The 23,199-nt window shown below is 59.1% G+C and overlaps 2 protein-coding genes across 3 annotated transcripts in view; both read right to left on the bottom strand.

Annotated features, from left to right (window-relative positions):
• ZFPM1 (zinc finger protein, FOG family member 1) overlaps positions 1–19,087 on the bottom strand; it is a 34,760-nt gene extending 15,673 nt beyond the window's left edge. For both annotated transcript variants that reach the window (XM_054199621.1, XM_054199622.1), the window contains exons 1-3: positions 18,972–19,087; positions 3,916–4,047; positions 1,912–2,001 (exon numbers count right to left, since the gene is read on the bottom strand). In XM_054199621.1, coding sequence (XP_054055596.1) covers positions 1,912–2,001; positions 3,916–4,047; positions 18,972–19,011 — 262 coding nt within the window. In that variant the 5' untranslated portion in view covers positions 19,012–19,087. The remainder of the gene's footprint in view (positions 1–1,911; positions 2,002–3,915; positions 4,048–18,971) is intronic.
• On the bottom strand, positions 11,242–15,561 carry LOC128908785 (uncharacterized). The gene is made up of 2 exons (XM_054199623.1): positions 14,292–15,561; positions 11,242–14,177 (listed from the first exon to the last, which is right to left on the bottom strand). The coding sequence occupies exons 1-2, from the start codon at positions 15,054–15,056 to the stop codon at positions 13,737–13,739; spliced, it is 1,206 nt and encodes a 401-aa protein (XP_054055598.1). The 5' UTR covers positions 15,057–15,561; the 3' UTR covers positions 11,242–13,736.
• Positions 19,088–23,199: the final 4,112 nt, after the last annotated feature.

The raw sequence follows: 23,199 nt of genomic DNA, 5'->3' as shown, positions 1-23,199 counted from the left end.
AAAGATAAACCAAAATCCTCCTCCTTCCTCGCCGGCACACAGGGCCAAGGAGCCCCACGGCGAGGTCCCGGCACGCCGTGTCCCCGTGCTGCCGAGCCTCCGGCACAGCCGTGCACCCAGCGGGCAGCAGTTTTGGAGACCCAGAGGGCAAAGCCATAGGGGATGTGACCCAGTAGCCCCCCGAAAAGGGCCAGGGGAAGGCGAGACCCCACATGTATGAACAAAGGCGCCCAGAACAGCCCGTGTGCCCCCCGCCCCCCCCGCCACACTGCATCTTTGCGGCTGCCATTGCTGACATACGGCGGATCCTGCCAGATAAAAAAGAAAATTCAGGCTGCTCAGAGTTTCCCTTTTCGCCAGCTCCATCCCTGATAAGTGCAGAGCCTGCAGAGCGCCTGATAGACGGGCTATCGCGGCGGTTGGTGCGAAAGGAACACCCTATCGCTGCAGCATCGCCGGACCGCCATCAACTCCCAGCCACACAGAAATTAATACCACTCCAATTACCAGAATAGAGATGGGCTGGGAGAAGGCGATAATAAAATCTCTTTTACATAAAGAATGCAAATAACCCGCTCCGGCAAGGGAAGGGGGGGAAGGGGAGGCATGGCCAGAGCCGAGGCTTCGTGGTCCCTTTTTGGGGAGCCGGTGGTTGACAGTGCTGCCAGGATATGGGGCTGCGCGGTGACGTGACCCCCGGGGTATGGGGACACCCGTGGGTTTGGCACTGCAGCCCCCTCCCGCCCCGTACTGGGATGCCAGCGCAGGAGCGGGGAGCGTGGCGGCGCTGGGGGCAAAGGGCCGGGGAGCAGATAAGGAGGAGCCGGGGGCGGCCACGCAGCTCCTTCCTGCCCGGCACGCAGGAAGGGCTGGGATATCAGCGGGGCCGGCAAGCGCTTCCCCTCGGATGGGACGGGAAGGGGGAGCGGGGCCATGGCTCCCCACTGCCGGGCCGTGGGGATTTCGGCAGCTGCAGGAGCACGTGCGCTGGCAGTCGGCGTTTCCCAGGGCTTCTCCATCGCCCAGACCAGGCGAGAGGCTGGTGGCCTTGGGGACACACCAGGGGACACCCCCCCTCAAAATCGCATCCGTTCCTGAAGGGCGATCGCTGTCCTGCATTAGGGTCACCCCTTCCCATCACACGCTGCTCTGTGGGGCTACTCCAAAACCAGATCCACCGGCCCTCGGGAAGGGCAGGACGCGGGCAGGGGCTGGCCGCACAAACAGAGCCCGAAACATGGCACACCCATGCTTCGGGGGTCTCAGCTCCCCCCAGGTCACGTCCCCATCCACCCGCCGGTGCCATCCCCAGCGGACAGGCACCCACAAACCCAATCTACGCGGCGGAGCCCCGACAGTAACCCCATCGGCGGGTTGGTTTGGAGATAGCGGGGCGATAGGGCGCGGGGTACCCACAGGGCACGCCTGGCCTCGCCGGGCTCCCAGGGCACCAGCGGCCCTGGCGCGGAGATGCGGAGAGGGAGATAGACGGCTGTATTCGCTCCTTGGGGTTTTGATAACCATCGCCAAACCGCTCGAGCGTCGCTCTTGTGGTTGCCAGGATGTTTGCAAAATGCCCTCGCGAGCGTGGGGCAAAGCAGGACAGGGTCGAAACACTCCCTGCGCCGGGGAGCGTGATGCCGGCCATGATGCTGGCATCCCCACATCTCCTCGCTCAGTTTTTACCGTCCCAACAGCAGCTTGGGGACGTGAGGGACCACAACCACCATCTCGTACCTCCTCTCCCAGCAGAAGTGCTGGTATTTGAAGCCTGCCCAGGTCCCCGTGCTCCCAGTCCTCCTCATACTGGTTTTTGCAAGAGATGGCTAATGCCCGGAGGCTGCCGCAGCCTGCGGTCCAGCCAGGAAGCCAGGATGGAGCGGGATGACCGGTCGCACACTGGGGACTCACCTGGCCCATTCCAGGTGTCCGGCTCCTGCAGGTTTTCTCCAGGATCTGGCTTCTCCGGCTCCTTTGGGCTCTCCGGGGTGTCTCTGGACTCTGCAGCAGGAGAGGGAAGGCACGAGGTCACGCGCGGGGAATTTCAGAGGCAGCATCCCGTGGGGGTCAGGACCACTGGACCGGCAACACCCTGGGGCCAGGATGTGTGTGGGGGTTCAGCCTCGAGGATGCACGTGTGCATTGGGGGGGTTCCCTGTGTCCAACCCTCCCCATTGCCCACCCAGGCGGTCCCCTGCGCCCCATGGGATGACCCATAGGGACAGCCAAGCCCACCCACGCGTCCTCCCCAGGGATTTCCCGAAACTCCCTTGGGTGGGCACCCACTTCCCCCCACCCCCCCCCCATCCCCTGAAAAACCTCCACATCTCTCCCATCCCACCGTGGGCCCCACGTCACCCGGTTCAGCCCCACTCCCGTCACGGCTCTATTTGTGGCGTATTCATAGCAACTTGATAACAATTATTTTCTCCATTAACTGCTGCTGGAGATGCAGCTGATAAAGCCTATCTGCATATGACAGTGTGGAAGATTAGCGCCCAAAGTACATGTTTGCCTTGGCGTCCCGGGCGGATAACCAGCACGGAGCCCAATCGATCGGCGCCAGAGCGAACACCCAGGGGTGACGTCACCGGCATTGGAGATTATTAATACAGGTGATAAGCGGAATGATTAACATCAAATAAATCAATCACCGGGTATAAAAGTCCTATTATTTTTGGCTATAAATCAAAGTGCCTGGCATATCGATTTTTATCCATCGCGCTGAAAGCTTTAGTGGCCGTTATTGCTGCTCGGCGTTATCTCTGCTATCACCTTTTTATCGAGGCAGGCTAGTGCCAGGTGCAGCTCCGCGCCCGGGCTCCCAGCTCCCTCGCCCCCAGCCCGGCTCCCCCATCAGATAAGAGCCGCTCGCTTCTCCCTGCTGCCGAGCAAAGTTTGCCGGCGAGCCCTCCTTTCCCCCGGCTATCGGGGTGCCGGCGTGGCTCCCTCCTCTTTCCTGGCGCACCACGGGTTGGCTCCCGTGGTTTTGGGGGACGCTTTGCTCCCCGGGTTGCCGGTGGATGAAGGCAGCGGGCGCTCGCCGGGGACCGGCCGGCTCCATTAGCCGGCACAGCCTTGCCCTGCCGCGGTTATCTCGAAGGGCACTGCAAACATTAACTGATTAGGGTTTGCCCCCACCTCCACAGGAAGGAACTTAAAGGATATCTGGGGACTGTTTCGGCCCGGCCCTGAAACGCAGCCACCTCTGGGGTGGGGCACGGCACGGCACGGCACGGCGTGGCGGCAGGCAGGCGGCGGCAGCGTGGGCAGGAAGCAGGCAGCAACGGCCCCGGCCCCCCATCCCCATCCCCGCCGCTGCCAGCACTTACCGCCTCGGTGGCTGCTTTGCACCCCGGGGGGTCACTTTGCACCCCGGTGGGGGTGTCACTGTGAGCCCCCACATCGCTCCACTCAGTGCCGGGGCTGGGGGTGGGGGTGAAAGGCACCGAAACGGATACAGGGCGACGGTGCTCATTAGCAGCCATCGGGGTGAGCAACCCGCCTCCGGTTTCCAGCCGCCTGACTTGTTGCCCCCACCTCCCCCCAGCACGCCGCTGCCCCGGGATGAGCCGAGATTGCTCCTGCCTGTGCCAGGGAGCATCCTTGCTCCCGGCTGATTGCTCGCCATCATCCCGGGGCCAGGCTGTCCCCAGCGGGTCCCGCCACCAGCCAGAGGGTGCCCAGAGGGATGGAGCACCCCAGGGAGACTGGGGGGGGGTGGTGTCTCACTTAATCAACAGCCCACCCCTCGGTGGGTGGGTGGGATGCTTCATTTGCTAATTAACACCATGAACCAACAGCAGAGATGATGCCCAGGATGCTGGCGTGCCCGGCAGGTTGCTCCATTGGCAGAGCCCATCCCCATGGTGGGGGGACACCATGGTCAGACCCCGCCATCACGGTGAGACTCACCTTCACTGCCGGGGGGGCTGGAGGCATCGTGCTCGGCAGAGCCCTCGTGGTCCGAGGCGGCCCCCTCCCTCTCTGAGGGGCTCTTCTCCCCCACCGGGCCGTCCTCGCCTTCCTCCATCGCTGCCAGGGAACCTGCCGAAACACAGAGGGGGCGGTTAGGGGGGAAAAAACAGAGGGAAAACACCCCAGTGAGTTCTCCCAGTTGGGAAATATAGGAAGCCAGTGCTCTGGGGGCTAGCAGAGGGCCTTTTCTCTGGCCACGGGGGCCTGGAGGAGATGTCCTGCAGCTCTGCATGCCATGGAAGGAAAACGCCATCCCCGACCAGCCCTGTGGTCCAACATCTCCCTTGTCCCCTTGGAGAGGGGGTTTATAGAGTCACCGCCTTGCTCCGGGGCGTCCCCAAGGGATGCCCAGTTCCCCTGCGGACACTGTGGGGAATGAGCCCCGCATCCCCCTGGGACACGAGAGGGGTCCCCACGTGCCGCAGGCACATGGCTGTGGCACGGCGAGGTGCCCACGCCGCTGCAGCCCTCACCTGCACTTCCCACCTCAACCCTCTCCCTGGCCCCGACGCCTGCCCTGGAGAGGGCGAGGGACCCCAGAGGCCGTCCCCCAGGGTCCCCAGCACCCCTTGTCTGACGGGGGACTCATGACACAGCCCCCCCGCCATGCCCACAGCCCCGGACAAAGGGGGATGCTACGGCAGGGATACAGGGTGCACGGAGGGTGCAAAGGGGGTGCGTGCGGGGGACACCCCAGCAGTCCCTCCCCCGCCCCCAACAGCCCTGCCAGCCCACCCTGCCGTTTCCATGGCAACGCAGCATCCCCCATCCCCGCCGAAACCAAGGAAGAAAGGAAGAGCGGAACACGCGGCTCGCGCCGCACGAAGCCACGCCGGGGGGTGCCCGGTGTCCCATCTGTCACCGCCCGCCGAGCCCGGCAAGCGGGCAGGGGGAACGAACGGTGTGGTGACAAACCCTCTGCAGACCTCAGCTGCTCTCTGTGACTCCAGGCATGTATATTTACAGCGGGAGAACAAAGAGCCCATAATCTATACAAAGCAGACAACAATGAGCGTGAATAAAGAGGCTGCCGGAGAAGGGAAGGCAATTTATTCTAATTCTGCTAATTTCAGTTCCAGCACAATTAAAAAGGCCCTGATAATATTCAGAAACAATCGCCAGCTAACAAATCGTTTCTCTCGCTGTAAATGAAACATTGTTAGGCTAATTTCTTCTTTCACGCCTTCACGGCTCTTGGGCGTCTGATAAAGTTAACCCGACTCTCGCCTGTTCCATGGCTTGGCACCTCCAGCCTGGCCGGGGAGGGATGGACGGAGCTGGGGACGGATGGATGGAGCCGGGGAGGGATGGACGGAGCCAGGACCACACGTGGCACCCACCCGGGGGTGCCCAGACTACCCGCATCCTGCCCCAACACACGGAGCCCTGGCTGGGAGGGAGATGGGGATGCCCCACATAAATGCGATTGTGGAAAACCTGGGGTTTGGGTGCCGCTGAGCGCCTAGAGGGATGACGGATGGCCGGCAGCATCCTGGTCCCACGTCACCGCAGTCCCTGGATGCATCCCAGCACCCAGCCTGCCCCACTGCGGCATCCCGCTCCCAGCGCGCACATCCATCCCCAGGGGATGCTCTGCCAGTGGTGCTCCCGGCGCTGCCGGCTGTGTGGGTTAAATGAACTACTGGATAGCTTTTAAAAAAAAAAAAAAAAAATAAAAAAAAAAAGGTGGGGAAAAAAAAAGAAAAAAAAGCAGGCGAGGGAGAGGGAGCGCGGAGCAGGGAGCGGAGCGTCACTTCTCCGGGATTGCTGGAAGCCCTGCACAGTTATCACCGCACACAGCCTCCCTCGGCTTGCCTGATCTGTCTATTCTTCATTAAGCAAATACGCTGAAATGGAAATGAAAACATAATAGCTATTTGATTTTCGGCGAGATATTTTGCATATTGGTTCAGTGCTGATAGTGGAATTTCATCAACTCCCTTTTTTCATGCTTTAAAACTGAATTACTGAGGCTGGCTTTACAGAGAGGGGAAGAGCCAAAAAATGCTCCCTTCCAAGATACTCCGCTTCGACGATTAACTCTTCTCCCTCCCTCCTTCTCCCTCCTTTTTTTTTTTTTTGATAACAAGGGAGAATTTCTTTTTTCCTTTTTTTTTTTTTTTTTTTTTTTTTTTTAAATTACGGTTGTAAAAACTTGCAGGAAGCGGAGGCGGTGTGCCCATGTCACCCGCGCGGAGGCTGGGGATGCGGGTCCGGGTGGGTGCGAGGGTCGGCATTCCCAGGGCTTTTCCAGCGGTAGGAAAACCCATCGTTACCCAGGTGATGATTTAATCATTTCACTCAAATTAAGGTTCTCCCGGCGCAGGAACAATAAACCTTTTCTTGATTCTTTGCGCTTAGCCGGTAAATTTAATAAAAGGAAAAATAATATAGCAAATAAAAAAAGGAGGGGGGACTTCTCCAGGCTGCCAAGAGTGAGACCCTGGACGCTCCGAAAGCCGGCACGCAGACAAGAGCAAAGCGATAAGAGGCCTTGATAACAGATAGAAAATAGCAACAGCCCCAGACTTTCCCACCGGCCCTGGAGCGAGGAGGAGGAGGAGGAGGAAGAGGAGGAGGAGGAGGAGTCATCCCCATGGCGGAAAGCAGGTCCCAGACCAAAACCACATGCAGGCTGGGGGCAACCTGCCTTCGCCGTCTGGCATTCATCGGCACGCATCCAACTCCAAAAACTTACTATTTTTAAAAATAAAAAGGCTGGGCAGGCGGTGAGCCCAAGGGAGGGCTCCGGGAGCCGGGGAGCGAGGGCGAGAGCCCGGATCCGGGTAGACTCAACGCCCTGAACCTCACCGACAGGCACCTCAAAGCTTGTGGTGCAGCCCGTCCCCAGGGCGCTCGGCTCCGGGTGTCACCCCCTCCAGCGCCCGCGGGACCAGGGGGACGTCCCCACCTCCACCAGGCTCCACGGGACCATGCAGGCAGCACAATGGAGGCCACCGCCTTCATCATCCTTCCATCTCCTCCTTACCCTCACCCTGGCCCTGAATCCATCTTCCAATTAAAAATAAACCAAAATAATAATAATAATAATAAACCAATAAACAGCTGGCTGAGGCTCCCCACCAGCACCGCCACGATGCTCATCCATCGCGATCGAGATGTGGGGAATCCAGCTCAGGCATCACCTCCTCGAGGCGGCGCCGCTGCCCCTAAACCTCCTTTTTTTTCCCCACCAAATTTTGCCACCGTGAGCAAAGGGTTGCAGGCGCGGGCAGGGGGGGCTGGCGTTCCCTGGGGAAAACCGCTGTCGGAGAGGGACACAGGAGCTCCTGGTGCAAAGCCAGCTCTGGTGATTCGGTGGGGTCGGGCACAGCCCGGGGATTCCCCAGGGTCTCGTAGCAGGGTTGTGCCGTGTCAGCCCCGCAGCAAGCAACGCCCAGAGAACAACCTGGGCTGCAAATCCAAAAACCACCGGTATCTGATGGGACACCAGCCCGCCTCTTCTCACCCAATTTTTCCCTGGTACGCATTAATGTTTGCCTTTACCAACGACCTCGAGTGCCCCCGAGCCCGTTCCCCAGGGATGGGGGATGCCAAGCACCACAGTCGAGGGCAAACGAGGTTTCGGTGGCCGGGAAATGATGCCGGTCCTCAAAGGTCACGTTATCCAGCGGGTTATTTTTTCCCTCCTCTTGCTTGATGCTGCTGGGATCCAGCATTAAACAGCAATGCCCTCCAAAAACGAGGGTCCCGCGAGACACACCTTCCCCCGGGACCCCCGTTTTGGAGGAAAACGGACTTTTTTTTTTTTTTTTTGAACACAAATCAACCCTCTCCCCTATCAGCCTGGCGGCAGCATCCCAGGGCCAGGCTCCCCCCGCAGATATCAGGACATTAAATATCAGCCCCATGCACGGAGCCGATAGCGGTTGGGGCCAGCCCCAGCAGTACCTATCTCTAATTAAGAGCCCTTCTCCATCACCCCCAGATAAAACTCATCCCGACCCTTCCCGCGGTGCCCTGTCTTAGTTAAAAAGGCAAGAAAAAAAAATAAAAATTAAATGTTTGGGAAGCCGGTAGGTAGAGGGGGGAATTTATAACGTATTTATAATAATTTATTATTACATTATGCCTGATTTATCCAGGAGGGGAACGAAGGATATTGGGGGAACGAAGGGGGTGGGGGATGCTGCAATTGCTTGCAGAAGGAGATGCTAAGATTGCTCATGGGGGGGGTGAGGGATTTATAATAATTTACAATTAGATTTATAAAGTATTTAGGCCTAACTTGTCCAGGAGGGGAAGGAAGGACAGTGGGGGAATGGAGGTGGTGGGGGATGCTGCGGTCGCCTGTGGGAGAGGGGATGCTGCAATTGCTCATGCGGAGGGTGTGGGTGCTGCGAATGCTCGTGGCGGGGGGGGCGGTGGGATTTAGAATAATTTATTATTAAATTTATAAAGTATTCAGGCCTAATTTAGCCAGGAGGGGAACGAAGATGGCAGGGGACGCTGCGATTGCTGATGGGGGCGATGCTGCAATTGCTCATGTTGAGGGGGGAAATTTCTAATTAAAGTTATGATTTATTTAGGCCTAATTTATCCAGGAGGGGAATGGAGTACAGTGGGAGAACGAAGGATAGCGGGGGGATGCTGCGATTACCGATGCGGGGGATGCTCATGTCCGCACCCGGGAACATCCCGGCCACTGCAAATCCCCATCCCGGGGACGCAAAACGCCCCATCGGGACACGCCCCCCCCCCCCCCCCACCACCACCCCCGAGCATCCCTGCCCGATCCGGGGCAACGCTGCCCCAGGGGAGCCCCCGGCCGCAACCGTCGGGGAAGAAAAGAGCCGGGGAGAAGCAGAGCCTGAGAAAAAGCAGCCCTGCTGATAGGGGAGAGATTGGTTTCAGCCGGAGCTGCTCCCCCTGCCAAGTCCATATCCTATCGGCGTGGGGTGCAGTTACTTAACATTCATCACCGCCTGAACTCTGTAACTTTATCAGCGGCCGAGCATGGCGCCATCGCCGAGCCCAGCCATTCCCGGCGCTCAGATAGGGCCGATAAACCGCTGATAGATTACAGGAGATTGTTTCACTTCAGGGGCCGCGATTACTAATACTAATAGCGAGAGAGCCCGCATCATATCAAACAGCGGCTGGGGGGGGGGGACGGGAGGGAGGGGAGGAACGGGCCGTGGGGGGCACGGGAAAATAATGAGAAAGAAAATACAGGGACAATGACAATGAAGTGACTTTACGTTTCAGATGGGGTCGATAACACCCTGATAGATTTTGAGAGAGGAGAGAGTCTAATAGAGCCGTCCCCGTCCCCGGCACATCAGATGGATGGGAGCAGATTGCTCCGTGAGAAGGGGATGAGATGCTTAACGCGGTCCTGCCTTCCCGGCTGGTGGTGGGGCCGGGGCCAGGAGATGTTCAAAGGACAGGAGGGAAACTGAGGCAGCCGGTGGAGCCCCTCTGCAGCCAGCGGAGAGGGACCGGTCCTTACTGGGGGGACCTGGGAGTGTCCTGCATCCCAATCCCCATCTAAGAGCAGTTAGAGATGTTCAATCCCATGCCAATCCAGGCAGGATTTGGGCAGTCGGGTGTGAGCCCGTGGCTGGGGAGTGGCTGGATACCCCGATATCCACGGAAGGAAGATCCATCCATGAAGATCAGGCTCCAAATGCGCACGGGTGTGCGAGGTGGCACCAACCTGCGAGGCTCATTGCCACTGCTGCTCCTGCACCACGTGCCCTCACTGCTGCTGGCCAAAGGGAGTGTTTTCCAGGTGAAAAACCCCTCAATTCCGGTACTTTTTCTCCCACCTGGAATAAAGCCGTTCCAGTCGGGAACAGCTGGAGGCCGGGGGGATGCTCCCCCGGCAGCACGGCCCCATGGAGCCCATCAATACCAAGTGACGGCGAGGCCAGAGGTCAAGCTCTTTGCTAATCTAGCGACAAATTACCCCGGAGATGCCGCAACGGATCCGTCCCCCTCCCCGTGGGAAGAGGTTTTGGGTCCCGCCAGGCCCATCCCGCTGCCAAAAGCTGCCACGAAGGGTATGGGGTGAGATTTCAACCTCCATCCCAAGACTTTCAGTCCATGATGGCACCAGGCGAGAACAAGGATGGAGGGACAGGGACAAGGATGATGATGGATGTAGCCCAGAAGGCCACCAGACCCATCACTGAAGGTGCTCTGGCTGGGGTGTCCCTGCTGCTCACAGCCCCCCAGTGTGTCCAGTGCCAGCTCCCAGTGCCATTCTGGACCATTTTGAGGTCTCCAGCCAACGCTGCAGCAACGAGCAGGGACTGGTGGGGCTGAAGGAGCAGAAAAGGACCCTAAGAGGGGTCCTTTGGGTGTCCCACCTGCAAGAAGCAGGGTGGGCGGCTGGCACTGGGCAGAGGGAGGTCACCAGGAGCCACTGGGACAGTGCTGTCCCCAAAACCCCTGCTGCCACAGCCCCCCCCCACCCCGAGCCTTCGCTGGACCAGCACAAGCGCCCGCTGCGACGCAGCCCCTCCATCGCCAGCACCTTCACCTGGCACCCCCAACCCTCCTCTTCCTCCAACTCCAAGCAGCACGGCAGTTCATGCCTGGCTCCGCGGACGCAGAGTTTGCCTCCGTACAAACACGCGTGCCTGCGCTGCCTCTTTCTTTTTTTTTTTTTTTTTTTTCAAAATTTTTTTTTTTCCTGTTCTTGGCATTTTGGTGGAGCGAGATAAGAGTAAAAAACAACAGAGCTGCTCGGAGAGTGAAAAAGGGAGATAGATAACGCAGATACTGACTCCTACACAAAACAGTCCTGGCTTTATCACTGCTTTTTATCACAGTTCCTCTAAAAAAAATAAAGAGAGCAGCCCAACTGGAATGGGGCAGCACATTAAAAAATGAACTTTATACCGTTTGCTCTTTAGTTTTATATTTAGATGAAACAAACTTAGATTCTTGAGGTCGATACCTTTTCCAGTGCGAGGAACCAAAAAGTCTGGAAGCCCCATTTGCTCCAGTAGGGACGAGCGAGGAAACTCAAGTAAAATTTCGAAAAGCAGATGGTAAGGGAGCGGTGCCCGCTCCCATCACCTGGCCTTGTTTGAGGCCACCGGGCACGAGGGTTCAGGCATCTTTAAGCCCAGATGGGCCAGTGGGATGAAGCCGGACTCAATGCATCCCACTGGACCGGGCAGCATCCTGCCGCAGAACCAGTGAGGCTCAGGTAGGAGGTGGGTGTAGAAATGCAGATGCCTCCCGAGCATCCCTGCGCCCCACCAGCCGCCCGCTGCTCCTTGGGAGATGCCACAGCTGGCACCGGGATCCTGACCATGCGCCACAGCCATGTGGCATCGCTGCAGCCGCCGAAACCAAACATCCCCATGATGCAAACGGGTCCCTGGCATCCGAGGACAGCATCTCCATCCCAGCGCGGGGACGTGACTGTGCGCGCTGTACGCCCACGTCCACACGGCTCCCAAAAATTCTTTGCCCGCCGCAATCCCTTGTCCCCAAGGCCACCGCCCAGGAGTCTCCCCTCCTGCTGCCAACCCCGGGCACAGGCTGGCACTTTGGAGCCGAAAAGCCCCAACCCACAGGGCACGGCCAGAAAAAGAGGGAAAAAAAAAAAATAAAAATAAAAATGGACTGGAGGTTTTTCCCTCCCCTCGTACTCCCTTCCCTACCTTCTTTTTGAAAAACATAATTTATCTGTGTATTATCAAGAAATCCAGACACTTTAATCAGTGAGCTATGAAGTCAGTATTTCCATTCTTATCTAGCGGAGGAGTGGAAATGGAGAGCAGATAGGCAGCTCCGAGCCGGTCCGTGGTGGGGAATGTTAATGGGAGGAGCGGCAGAGCCATTGGCTACCGAGCTGCCACTATCGCTGCCATTATCGGGGCGTTATCAAGGCAACCATCGCAGCGCAGTAATGGGGCCAGTTCAACTTTCCGCATTATCATAGGAGCTGGAAGTAGCATGAGAGGCCTCGGCTGGGAGACGGAGAAGCGAGCGAGCGGCTGAACTTCCCGGCGGAGCAGGGAGGGAGGCGGGGGGGGAAGCTAAAAAGCAGCTTTTCCTCCCCGCGGTCCCCTGAGCTGGCGATGCGCGGGGTGATGCTCTCCCGCTCGGGCATCCTCCCGTGCATCCCAGGTACCGACCCCCACGAGCATCCCCAAAGCCCTGGGTACCAGCCCCTAAGCCCATCCCCAAAGCCCCGGGCACCGATCCCGCCACGCATCCCCAAATCACGGGGCCGTGACCCCCGGCTTCCCAAGGACAAGACAAAACAATGCACCTATATTTCATCAGATGAACAAATTAGAGGAGCACATTTCCTCCACGCGCTATCGGACAGGAGATGTCAAGAAAATATGTTGATGTGAGAAAGAGGAGATAAAGAATTATTTTGGAGGAAAAAAGCCGTGGAAGGCTCTTATCTGGAATGACTCATAGGCACACACTCCTTAACCCCACTGCAGCCCAAGGTCAGCAGTTACATTCCTTTCGGCATTTCATCCCTTCCAAAAAAACATGTTGCTGCAGGAACAATGCGGAGCCTTTGCCGGGCAGCCATCGGAAGAGGGAACTGTATTACCCCCGAAACACTTGAACTTTCCTGATAAAATAAGCAGCGGGACAGTAGCCTGGCCAAGCCGGAGCGTCCAAAAGCCCTGAGTCAGGCAACCAAAACAGTCATGGGACGCGTTGCAGAAAAAAAAAGAAAAAAAAAAAAAAAAAGAGATTGGCCTCCTGCTCCCACTCCTGCTCCTCTCCAACAGCGGGGAGTCGATTTCTTCTTCCCCCAGCAAGAAAAATCCATGTCCTCGGCGCAGCCATAGGACTCGCGGAGCCAGAGCGCGATGCGGGGCTGGCAGAGAGGTGTCTTCCACTTTTTCCTCTTAGATAAAGAAACCTTAAAAGCACAAGGTTTCTCTGCCCCGGCCGTCCCTCCAGCTGCTCCGACCGGTGCTCGGGGCCGCTCTCGTCCCTCTTGCCGGGCAGCCTCAGGTCCCAGCACCCGGCTGTGCCGCCATGGAAGGTCTGGGCTGGTTTTCTCTCCACAACTTTGCCTCAGTCAGCATTTTCCAAGGCAAATCATGGGTTTTTTTTTTTTGCAGTGGCACGGACAGCATGGATGGAAAGCATCCTCTTCCCTTCCCCGGAATGGGTGTATTTGACCCCAAATCCACCAACACCAGGCAGGGCACAGCGGCTCCGTCCCCAGGCTGTGCCAGCCCTGCTGGTCCCAGTTCGGGCAGCGTTGTCCCTTCCTTCCCCAGGGATGTGGGTGGCATCGACCCCACACAGCCGGCACGGGGCTGGGAGCGCTGCACAGCGAGGGGTGCCCCAAGGATGCTGTGGATGGTGGATGCGGTGACGCTGGAGGACTTGGCTCCCCAGTGACTTGACGCCATGTTATCTTTGGGATGCCACCATCGCTGGGTGGCTCCGATGGGTCGCCAGGGAGGGGATGGGGCTGCCCCTCTCCAGGAACCGCAGATCACCTGCGCCGTGGCGCTATCTCCTTGCACAATCTGCCGCAACACTCCGTGGGGAAAGGATTGCTTTCTTCCCAAGCCCTGATTGCCGAACTGGCCGGCTCACAACTTGGCGAAAGGGGAACCTGCAGCTTGCTAGGTGGCCTCGTGATTCACGACGGAAAAATAAGACCTTGCCCAACAGCGCAAGTTCGGAGCCAGAGCCACAAATCCCAGCTGGAGGTGTCTTTCCCGATGTGGCGTGGGATGTCAGGGACGGTCCCCGCGGCGCGGGCATCACCACAGCTCCGTGCCTGCTCAGGGTGCCCTGGGAAGGGGTGCCATGGGGGTGTCCTGTGGGGGTGTGGGAGGTGGAAGAGCAGCAGCAGACACAAACCAACCCAACCCCAGCGCCCACGGGCCCTGGAAGCGGCCACCTGCCAAAGCCGCCGCAGCCTCCCTCGCCGGCACGGCTGCCAGCACCGCCTTCCCGCCCCACGGCAGCGACGTGCGCCGGGGCTCTCGGCAGAACAGGTTTTGCCACGCCGCCGGGTGCCCCACGCATGGCTGTGGCCAGCCTGGATCTGGCACTTGCCCTCCGAGCATCCCGCACGCATCCTCCCTGCCTGATGTGGAGATGGGGATGGCCAGAAATAGCCATCCTGGGGATAAACCCTGAGCGAGGTCACGAAACGGGCTCGTAGGGTGGGACAGCCACAGCGCATCCCGTGGCCAGCGGAGCACGGGCAGCCCAGAGGCCTGTAAATGGATATATTGCTCTGGAGAGGCTGAGGCAAGCTGTCCCCTTGGCCACCAGCCATCAAGTACAGTGCCAACCCCTCTCCCAGATGCAGGGCCCACAGGGATTCTCACGCCTGGACCGCTGGGCCGTGGAAGAGAAGAGAAACTTTTTCCAGCATCACTGTGGCTGGTCCAAATCCCGCATCGAGCAGGAGAGCGGCTTTCCCGCAGCGCTGCCACGTTACCAGTGAGAAACGGCTGGCGACAGCTCGGAGAGTTCACTGTGGTGGGCTGCGTCCCACCAGCATCGCACCGTCCCACCCTGAGGGGACCACGATGGGTCCTCGCCTCCAGGAGCCCCGGATGCCGCCCACGGCGCATCCCAAGATGCCGGCAGCTTCTGGGAAGGGCAGAGCCGCTGCGGAGGCAGATGTGCCATGGGGCTTTGCTTCCTGCACCCTTTGCCAGCACCAAGGAGCCGCCACTTCGGGATGCCACTGAGTCAGGGCTGGCAAATGCCTCGGGGCGGGGGGGTTGCTCAAGAGGGGAGGGGTTGGCAGGCAGCGCCAGTGGGAGTAGCAGATGCGGGACACAGGGATGCCACCCCCGGGATGCCAGGAGCAGGGCCAGGCACAGGGGGGCTGCAACGCTGAAGCAGCCCCATGGCAGGCACAGAAAATACCGGTTTTGGGAGGAGAGCCGGGAGGTCCTGCCTGCACCCAGCTCATCCCCGGGGAGCAGGCAGCCAACCCTCCCCACCCAGCAGAGCAGCCCGGGGTGACGCACTTCCCCAGACAGCCCACCGCCCACCCCAGCCCGGAGCATCCCTTCCCCAGCAGGTGCGGACGGGGAAACTGAGGCACAGCAGCCAGCAGTGATGGAAAAGTGCAGCAGCATCAGAGTGGCATGAGGTGTGGGGGGGGGAGAAACCAAAACGCGAGCGGAGGCAGTTAGTCACCTGCTCGGACCGAAAGGAAAGGAGAGACTCAACGAGCAAAGGGAGCGGGAGAGGAGCGGGTAGGAGGCGTGCCGGGAGCATCCCACGCCACCGGCTCACCATGCCACCGCCGCTAAAAATAGACGCCGGGTTGGCCACTGTCATCTTTACAAGAAATGCAATTTTCCAAGCTCCCGGGAAGGATGGCTCCCACGGTCCGGCTGGCACCACGACCCCCTGGCCCGGGCACCACGACCCCCCTGCAGGACTGGGAAGCAGTAGGGCTTGCAAAAGAAGAGAGGAGGAAAAAACCAAAAAAAAAAAAACAAACCCCAAAACAACAAAAAAAGAAAACACCCAACCCAAACCACCCCATCAAGAGGTGGCGGGGCTTAACAGCACAGATCGCACTCACTATCTAACACCATCTAATAGCAATTAAAGAAAATCCACGCGCAAAAATATGACGGTGCTTTCGCCTCCACACCCCGCCCCCCCCCCCCCCCCCACTGCCACAGCCCATGCTGCGCGGAGCAGAATGGGAGATAACGATCAAAAAAGAAAGTCAAAGCTCTCATCAAACTAATGCAACATCTGCAGCTGATAACAGGCGCTGGGGAGAGCTCGGCTTCTCAGCCCAGCTTGTTTCGCAGAGCACACGGAGGGGCGGGGGGGGGGGGGGAAACACCTTGAGAAAAAAACCCCAAAAATATATGCAGCTGCCCCTCCCCCCCCCCCCAATCAGATAATTAAAGCATCTGCCTTAATCACATTTGCAATGGAACAAATTGTTGGAGCCCTTTTGCCCCTCTTTGCTGTGTTTGTTGTTGTAGCGAATCCTGCTCCGGTCTGGTGGGGAGAGATAAGTGGTTCTTATCTGCCCTGGCGATCTCTATCAGGATGGAGATCGGGCCTCGGCGCTTATCGGCAGCTCAGATCTACTGTAGCTGAAAGCAGAATAGAAAGGGAAAAGGAAAATAAAAAAAAAAAAAGAAAAGAAAAGAAAGAAAACCACAAGCAGGCCCCTGCAACTACTACTACAAAAAAAAATGTTTGTTTCCAGTTAATTTCAGAAAGGAAAAAAAAATAATACATGTATTAGAGCAACAACAGGGAGGGAGACGCACATCAGCTAGACGAGATCAATCTCCCGCTTATCAGTTTCCCCCATCGGAAGACCCGGCGCTGCGAGTGCACGCACAGGCAGCTGCCAGCAGCCTCGCTCATCAGCTGTCTGCCCGCACTCCCATGTTTGAAGTTAATAAATATAACAGGCTATCTGGGTTGGAGATCAGCTCCTGCTCTCTATCAGCCCCTCACATCTATCTACCAGCAGAACAAAAGACAGAAAAAAAAAAAAAAAAGAGGAAAAAAAAACCCAACCCCTATAAAGCAGCAGCAGCTGCAGGGAGGTTGCTGGGTTTATAGCCACAGATGGAGCAAGGCGGGGGGGAGGGTGAAATGCAACTGCCCCCTCCCACCCCAGGCAGGTACCCGGCAAAATTAAATAAATAAAGAAATGCTCCGGGTGCTTTCTCCGCTATCAGAAGCCACCGTCGAGATGCAATCGGCTCTCAAAGCCTCACCACCGCGTGCCACCGGGCAGAGCGGGTGCTCCCGGGGTGGGTGTGCTTGGAGGGACCCCCGCATTGCTGGTGCCCTCGACCCCCTCCATCGCTGCATCGCTCCAGACCAAAAAGCAAAGAAGAAAAAGAAGAAGGTTAAAGCAGCGGGTTAAATATAGTCCGGTGTCTGATCTTTGTCTTATCGCTCTTGGCGATCACCCGCTCTCCCGGCGATCTCCCCTGCGAGCCTATCTGCGCATCGCATCGAGCTTTAAAAAAAGAAAAAAAAAAAGGCACAAAACAAAACAAAAAAAAACAACACCCAAAACCCAGCAGAGATGAAGCCAGAGCGAGAACATAGCGTCACCCAGGAAAATAAAATCAGCAGATACCAATCTGGAGGAGGTTTTTAATGCTCCAGCCGAGATGATAAAAAGGATAGACTTTGTGGAAACAGGTCCGGTCTGTACATGAGAGGAGTCTGGTTACCGGAGCCCTGATTCATGCATACCTTCCCTCGGCGGGGAGAGCTGTCGGAGGCAGCGGCAAAGCGCTCTCGCCGCGCTCGCCGCCTCTAATGACTGTTTTCATGTTGACACATACAGGAAGGGTTCCAAGCTTTCAGCTTTTAATCAGTTTTGGCCATCGCCGGCGGCCTGAGATCAGCCTCCCACTTTATCATTTCTTCACATCTCTGCAGAAAAGCAGCAGAGGAAGGAGATACAAGCTGCCTTCGCCCGGCCAAGCTTGCCACGGCCTCATCCAGCCCCATTTTTCCCCCCTCCCAAGGTCCACGCCGGTGGGTACCGCGACCGGATGGGCGTCCTGCCATCGGCGTGTCCCCCACGCACGCAGCTATCGCCCACATCACCATCGTTATTTTGGCGTCCGCGACACTACCGCTCGCTTCGGTCTTAACGCACGCTCCTGGTTTAATGAGCTGGAGTTACCCAGGGAGGGATCACCGGGCAGCCGGGCTTTTTGCCGAAATAAAGCTGCGGAAGTTGGATAAAGCTAAAGGAGAAAATGATCACCAAAAAAAAAAAAAAAAAGGAGGCAGCTGGGACTATTTTTAACTCTACCCGGGTAAAAGTCTAGCTGAGCTTTATCACCAGAGCAATCACCCCAGGCAGGGAAACAGGTAGGTGCAACTCAGCCTTGCAATTATTTCAAGAGAAAGATAAAGCTAGATTATCACATGGTGGCCAGCCTTCCCTATCCTCCCATCTCCCTCTTATCGCCAGCTTCCATCGACTCGAGGGGGAAAGAAAAGAAAAAACCCACACACACACCTCCACACCAGAAAGGAAAGGAGAAAAGCCAAGCTAAGCCTGTCACCGAAAAACTTCCAGCACTTCGCAGAATTTCTCAGTGCAACCGACACATCCCCACCAGACCGAAACCAGATCCCGGCCGACGGGTTGGATTGTGGGGAGTGTGACCCTCGGGAGACGGTGTGTCGGTGGGGGGAGGCACAGATGGCAGGCAAAGTCCCGTGGGACCCCACGGTGGTCCCTCCCGCTGTCAGCCAGGGGTGTTATCACCCCGTCCCTACCCGGGATAGGGTGCAAAGCAGGAGCGGGAGGGGGGACACAACAGACGGGGCGACAGGTTTAGGCCAGGGTGGTCAGTGGGGACGATGGCGGCCAGCGGGGACGATGGCACGCCACATCCAGCAGCACCCATGGCGAGTAGGGGGTCCCTGTGTGGAAGGGGGAGCCCCTGGCAGGGTGAGGGTGCCGTACCCGGGGTGAGGAGCTGCTGGCAGGGCTGGGGAGCCCCGGGGCGGGGGGTGGGTTTGGGGAGCCCCGGGGGGGTGGTGTCAGGGAGCCCCTCGCCCCGGCTCGCGGCGCTGGATGGGAGGCAGGCGGGGGAGATAAGATCACAATTTCAGGCCGTCCCGACAGAGCGATGTTATCAGGACGGGACTTGCAGAACGGAATATTTTAAAGCCTTATCGGGGCCCCCATCGGGAGCCGGTACCGGAGCCACCGCGCTGGCCGGGGGTGGGGGGGGGGGGAGGCGGCGGGGAGGGGGAGGCGGCGGGGACGGAGACCAAAGCGGGCGGCCGGTAGCGGGAACGGGCACCCACTGCGGCCGTCCCCGGTGGGTACCGGGAGGGGGGGGGAAGTACCGGGGAGCGCGGGGTGGCCGCGCTCCACCGGGGGCGGGAGTGCTGCCGCCGAGGGGGTGGTGCAAAAAAAATAAGCTGGGGGGGGGGTGTGTGTGTGGGTAAATACAGAATGGGGGAGCTGGCGGTAGCGCGGCGGAGGAGCGGGGGAGGGGGAGGTGCCGGTAGCGGGAACTCACGTTTGATCTGCCGGGGGTTGCTCTGTTTCCTCCTGGACATCGCTCGGCGGGGGGCGAGCCCGGCGCCCCGGCTGGCGGCTGGGCGGGCGGCAGGTGGGTGGCGGCGGGCGGGCCCCCGGCTGCTCGCATGCCCGCCCGCCCGCCCGCGCTGCCGGGCCGGGGCCGGGGCCGGGGCGGGCCGGGCCGTACGCGGCGGAGCGGAGCCGCCGCCGCCGCCGCCGCGGGTTTTTCTCAATGGGGCGCCGCGGCCGATCAAACCCGCGGAACGTTCCACGGGGGCGGGGCCAGCCCCCGCCGCGCACCGCCGCGGCCGCCCATAGGCCGCCGCCCCCCCCCGCAGGCCCCGCCCACCGGATGGCGTAGCCGGCTGCCGCCGCCGCGGCGGGGCGGGGCGGGGCGGGGCGGCCGCGGGAGGGAGGGGGGGCGGCGGGGAAGGGGGCGGTACCTCCCCCCCGGGGGCCCGATCCGTGCGGGGCTCGGTGGAGCGTGTGCCCCCCCCCCCCCCCCGCCGCGTCCCCCAAAATATCCCGCGTGTCCCCAGCCCTACTTTGGCGTCTCCCACGCCCCCCCCGAGCCCCCCAGCACCCTGCCTTGGGACTCTGACCCCCACCCCTTTGGGGTTTTATCCCCCCCACACTTTGGGGTCCCCAACGGCCCCTCGGGGTCTCTAAGCCCCTCCTTTGGGATCCAGCTCCCACTTTGGTGTCCCTAACCCACTCCTTTGGGACTCCAGTTCCCCGTGGGGTCCCCAAGCCCCTCCCTTGGGACCCCAACCCCCCTTTAGGGTCCCTAAGCCCCTCTTTTGGGACCCCAGCCCCTTCTTTGGTGTCCCTAACCCCACCTTTGGGGTCTCAATTGCCTTTTGCACCCTCACGCTCCCTCTGTAAGGTCCTAAATTCCCAGAGGGCCACCAATTCCCCCTTCTGGGACATTTGTTGTCGTCCCGTCCCCCTCCCCCTTTTTGGGGTCCCAAACCACCCTTTGGAGATCATCAAACCCTCCCGTGGGCCCCCAAACCCTTCCATGGGGTCCCCAGGGCTTCTCTTTGGCATCCCAAACCCCTCTTAAAATCCAGCTTTTTTTGTTGATGGACATTCCCAAAAGTGCCATTTGTGACTTCCAGGGTCCCCGTGCCCCCTGTCTCAGGGTGGGGGGGACACCCCAAGGCACACAGGGGACGGTGTAGGGATGCTGAGTCTCTCTCAGCATCGTCCCAGCCACACAAGCCCATCCTCGCCATGAGGATGCATCCAGGTGGTGATTTTGAGGCTAATTGTGGGGTAAAGGGGAGTCATGTATATTTTGGCTCCATGACGGGAGTATTCCTGCTGTGAAAAATAACCATTTCTGCCAAACCTGGCCCTCGGCTGCGGCCAGTCTTGTCTCGGGAGGGTTTGCCGGCAGTGATGGCCGGTGCTCCCCAATTAGTGATGCGATTTTTGGATCAGTGGGGGAACAGGGGGCTGGTGCGCTGCAGGGACGTGGCACAGCACAGCATGGCACGGCCTGGCACAGCACGGTGGCTTGGCCGTGTCCCCTCCCCATCTATCCCTGGACATGGGGTGTGCTTTTTCTTTTTCCCCCCCTCTCTCTTTTTCTTTTTTTAAAGGGTTTTTAATTAACTTCCTGTTTCAATGGTGGGATAATGAGTTTTAAGCAGCACATGATTCCAGTAAAGAGGTCAAGCCGGCAATGAGGATGTCAAAAGAAATTAAGTTAGGAATTAAGAAGAGTTCCAGGGGAGAAAAAAAAAAAAATATCGAGGAAGGGAGACGCTGCCGAGGACAAGGCTTTGCTCTCCCCCCGCTTGGCCAGCTGCCCCCCAAAACGATCCCGACGGCGTTTTTCACCTCGTTTGGCCCCGACTCGCAGCCTTCCTGGAGACAGTCCCACCCCAGGACGGGCAGCTCCACTTCCAGAGCCTTTCCCTTGCCCACCGTGTGATGAAACCGAGCGACGGCTTCGCAGGGTCCGGCCCAAGGAGACTTGAGCGGCCTCTGCTTTGTGTCAGCCGTGATGGGCGCTGGCTCCATCAGGGCCCGGGCGATGGGGAGCTGAGGCTCCGTTCTGCTGCTTTCGGGGGGGGGTGTGTGTCTCCATCCCCCCCACCCCAGCACGGCTGTGGGTGTTTTGGGGCTGGGGGCTGCTGCAGCGCTGCAGATTCAGCTGGTTCCTCCGGGCGCATCCGTGGCATCGCCCACTGACACCAGCCACAGCACCAGTGTTATTTACCTGGCACGTTTGCTTACTTCGCGACAATTAGACAAATCGTTTAATTAAATGCAACACCATTAATTGCATGGACCTGGGGGGGCTGGGGAGCAGACACAAATAGGGCGCCCAAATTTCCTCTCCCCAGAGCGGAGCAGGGGGATGTTGGCTACTCCCGACTCTTTGTGCTAGGGGAAGCAGCGGCAGCGTCCTTCCAGGGCCTGAAGGGACAGACCCCGGTCGCTGTCACACATTTTTTTTTCGGGGGGCTGCATCTCACCCATGCAGTAAGAAGCCAAAACAGCTGCGCTCGAGCCGTTGGGGGCTGAACACCGGTGCGCAGCCCTGCCCGGGGAGGGGAGCCCAGCTACGGGGAGGAAACAGGTTGCAGTCCTTCCCCTTGCACATTCCTTGCCAGTGTCCTTTCAATTAGGTTTTTGGCACTGTCCCAAAGCCTCTTAGATCCCCCCAGGCCTGAGAATTTGCAATTGCGTCAACCAACGCCGGGCCAAGGGCTGGATCCCCGGTGCGGGGATGTCCCCGAGCCCCACATCTCCCTGCCCCATCACCCTGCGCATCCCACCCCACCAGGCAGGGGACCCATGGGTGCTCCTTGCGTGGGGACAACCGCCAGGGTGCTGGTGACAGCGGCATGGCCGGGTGTTCCCCCCCGCTCCCCCCGATCCCGTTGTGTTTGCGGAGAGATTGTTATAGGGTAACAGAATAAATAGCGTGTTTTCCCGAGGAGTGAATTACACGCCTGCAGAGCAGAGATAATGCGCGAGCAGCCGTTTCCCCCATTGTGAGCGAGGTGACATCTTTTTATGGAGCTGTGTACATTTGTATTAGTGCCAATTAATCTGGGGTGATATTATTAGAGACGCGGGGAGAGGAGGTGTCGGCAGAGGAATGTAAATGGGGAAAGCTAAGGCGCTGCCTCGGCCATATTTCACGGGTGAGGGGCGGGTGGTGGGGATCCTGGGTGCTGCGCTGGGCACCCCGAGGGGGTCTGGGTGTCCGTGGGACCAGGGCTCCGCCAAGGCTGCAGAAACAGCTATTTCCAGCCGCAAAAAGTCACGTTTTAGGGTTTTGGTTTTTTTCTTCTTTTGTCCCAAAAGGGAGGAATGGCATCTCAGTGCCCCCGCCTGCGGGGCTGGGTGCGCTGCGGAGGGGCCCTGCCACCTACCGGCAAGAGAACCTGGCCCCGGGTGCCACTTGTCACCTGCCTGCGGCTCAGCCCCAGGCAGCTGCCGGCAGCCCACGGCCCTCGGCGGCTTGGGCATGGCTTGGGCACGGCTTGGGCACGTCCCTCTCCTGTTTGGGCACGTCCCTCTGCTGCTTGGGCACAGCTTGGGCACGTCCCGCACAGAGATGCTGCTGCGGGATTCAGGGCTCCCGGGAGCCGCGGTGGCAGCACAAAGGTTTTTGGGTTAAAACAAAGGACGCAAAACGATGCCGGATGCTACTGAAGCCCGGTGGGAATGTGCGGACGAGCCATCCCCATGCCCCAAAGTCAAGGCTGGGGTTTCTCAGTGCTTATTTCCCTGCCTCCCCTATTGATCCCTGCTATAGGGATGATGCTCTAACTCACAAAAGGACTGATCCCCTCATCCCTGGGGGTCAGGCAGTGAAACGGGGCTGCAGCTTAAGGGGCATCGCTGCTGGCAGGACTGCAGCCCCCGGGTGGGTGCATGGCTCCTGCCTTATGTCCCCGGCTCCCCCGAAGCTGCCGTCCCTGCACCCCGCAGCCGCCCGGGCTTGGGGTTTCCCCGCCTGAATGCAATTCAGCATCAGGGATGCAGGAGCCCGTGGGCGTGTGTGGCTCCCATCGCTCACGTACAGCCGGGGGGATGTGGGAGCTGGGGTTTAAATTCCCGCTGTGCAAGGAACGGCCAGATTTGACTCAAGAGCAAGAAAAAAATAATATAAATCTTTAGCCCCTGCTAGCTGCGTGACAACCATGGTGGATCCCGTTATCCTTCGGGCTTTACAGAGGGGCTTAAAGCATAGAAACTTG

The sequence above is a fragment of the Rissa tridactyla genome, chromosome 4 (assembly GCF_028500815.1).
Source record: "Rissa tridactyla isolate bRisTri1 chromosome 4, bRisTri1.patW.cur.20221130, whole genome shotgun sequence".
NCBI lineage: Eukaryota > Metazoa > Chordata > Aves > Charadriiformes > Laridae > Rissa > Rissa tridactyla.
The sequence above is the reverse complement of the archived record's forward strand: the minus strand, read 5'-3'. Positions and strand labels throughout refer to the sequence as shown.

Excerpts from the sequence above, each read along its gene's own strand:
- LOC128908785 (XM_054199623.1), bottom strand. The coding sequence starts at position 15,056 with ATGCTGCTGCACTTTTCCATCACTGCTGGCTGCTGTGCCTCAGTTTCC. Across the intron at positions 14,178-14,291 it reads CACGGCCCAGCGGTCCAGGC|GCCTCTGGGCTGCCCGTGCT; the intron begins GTGAGAATCCCT and ends ATCCATTTACAG.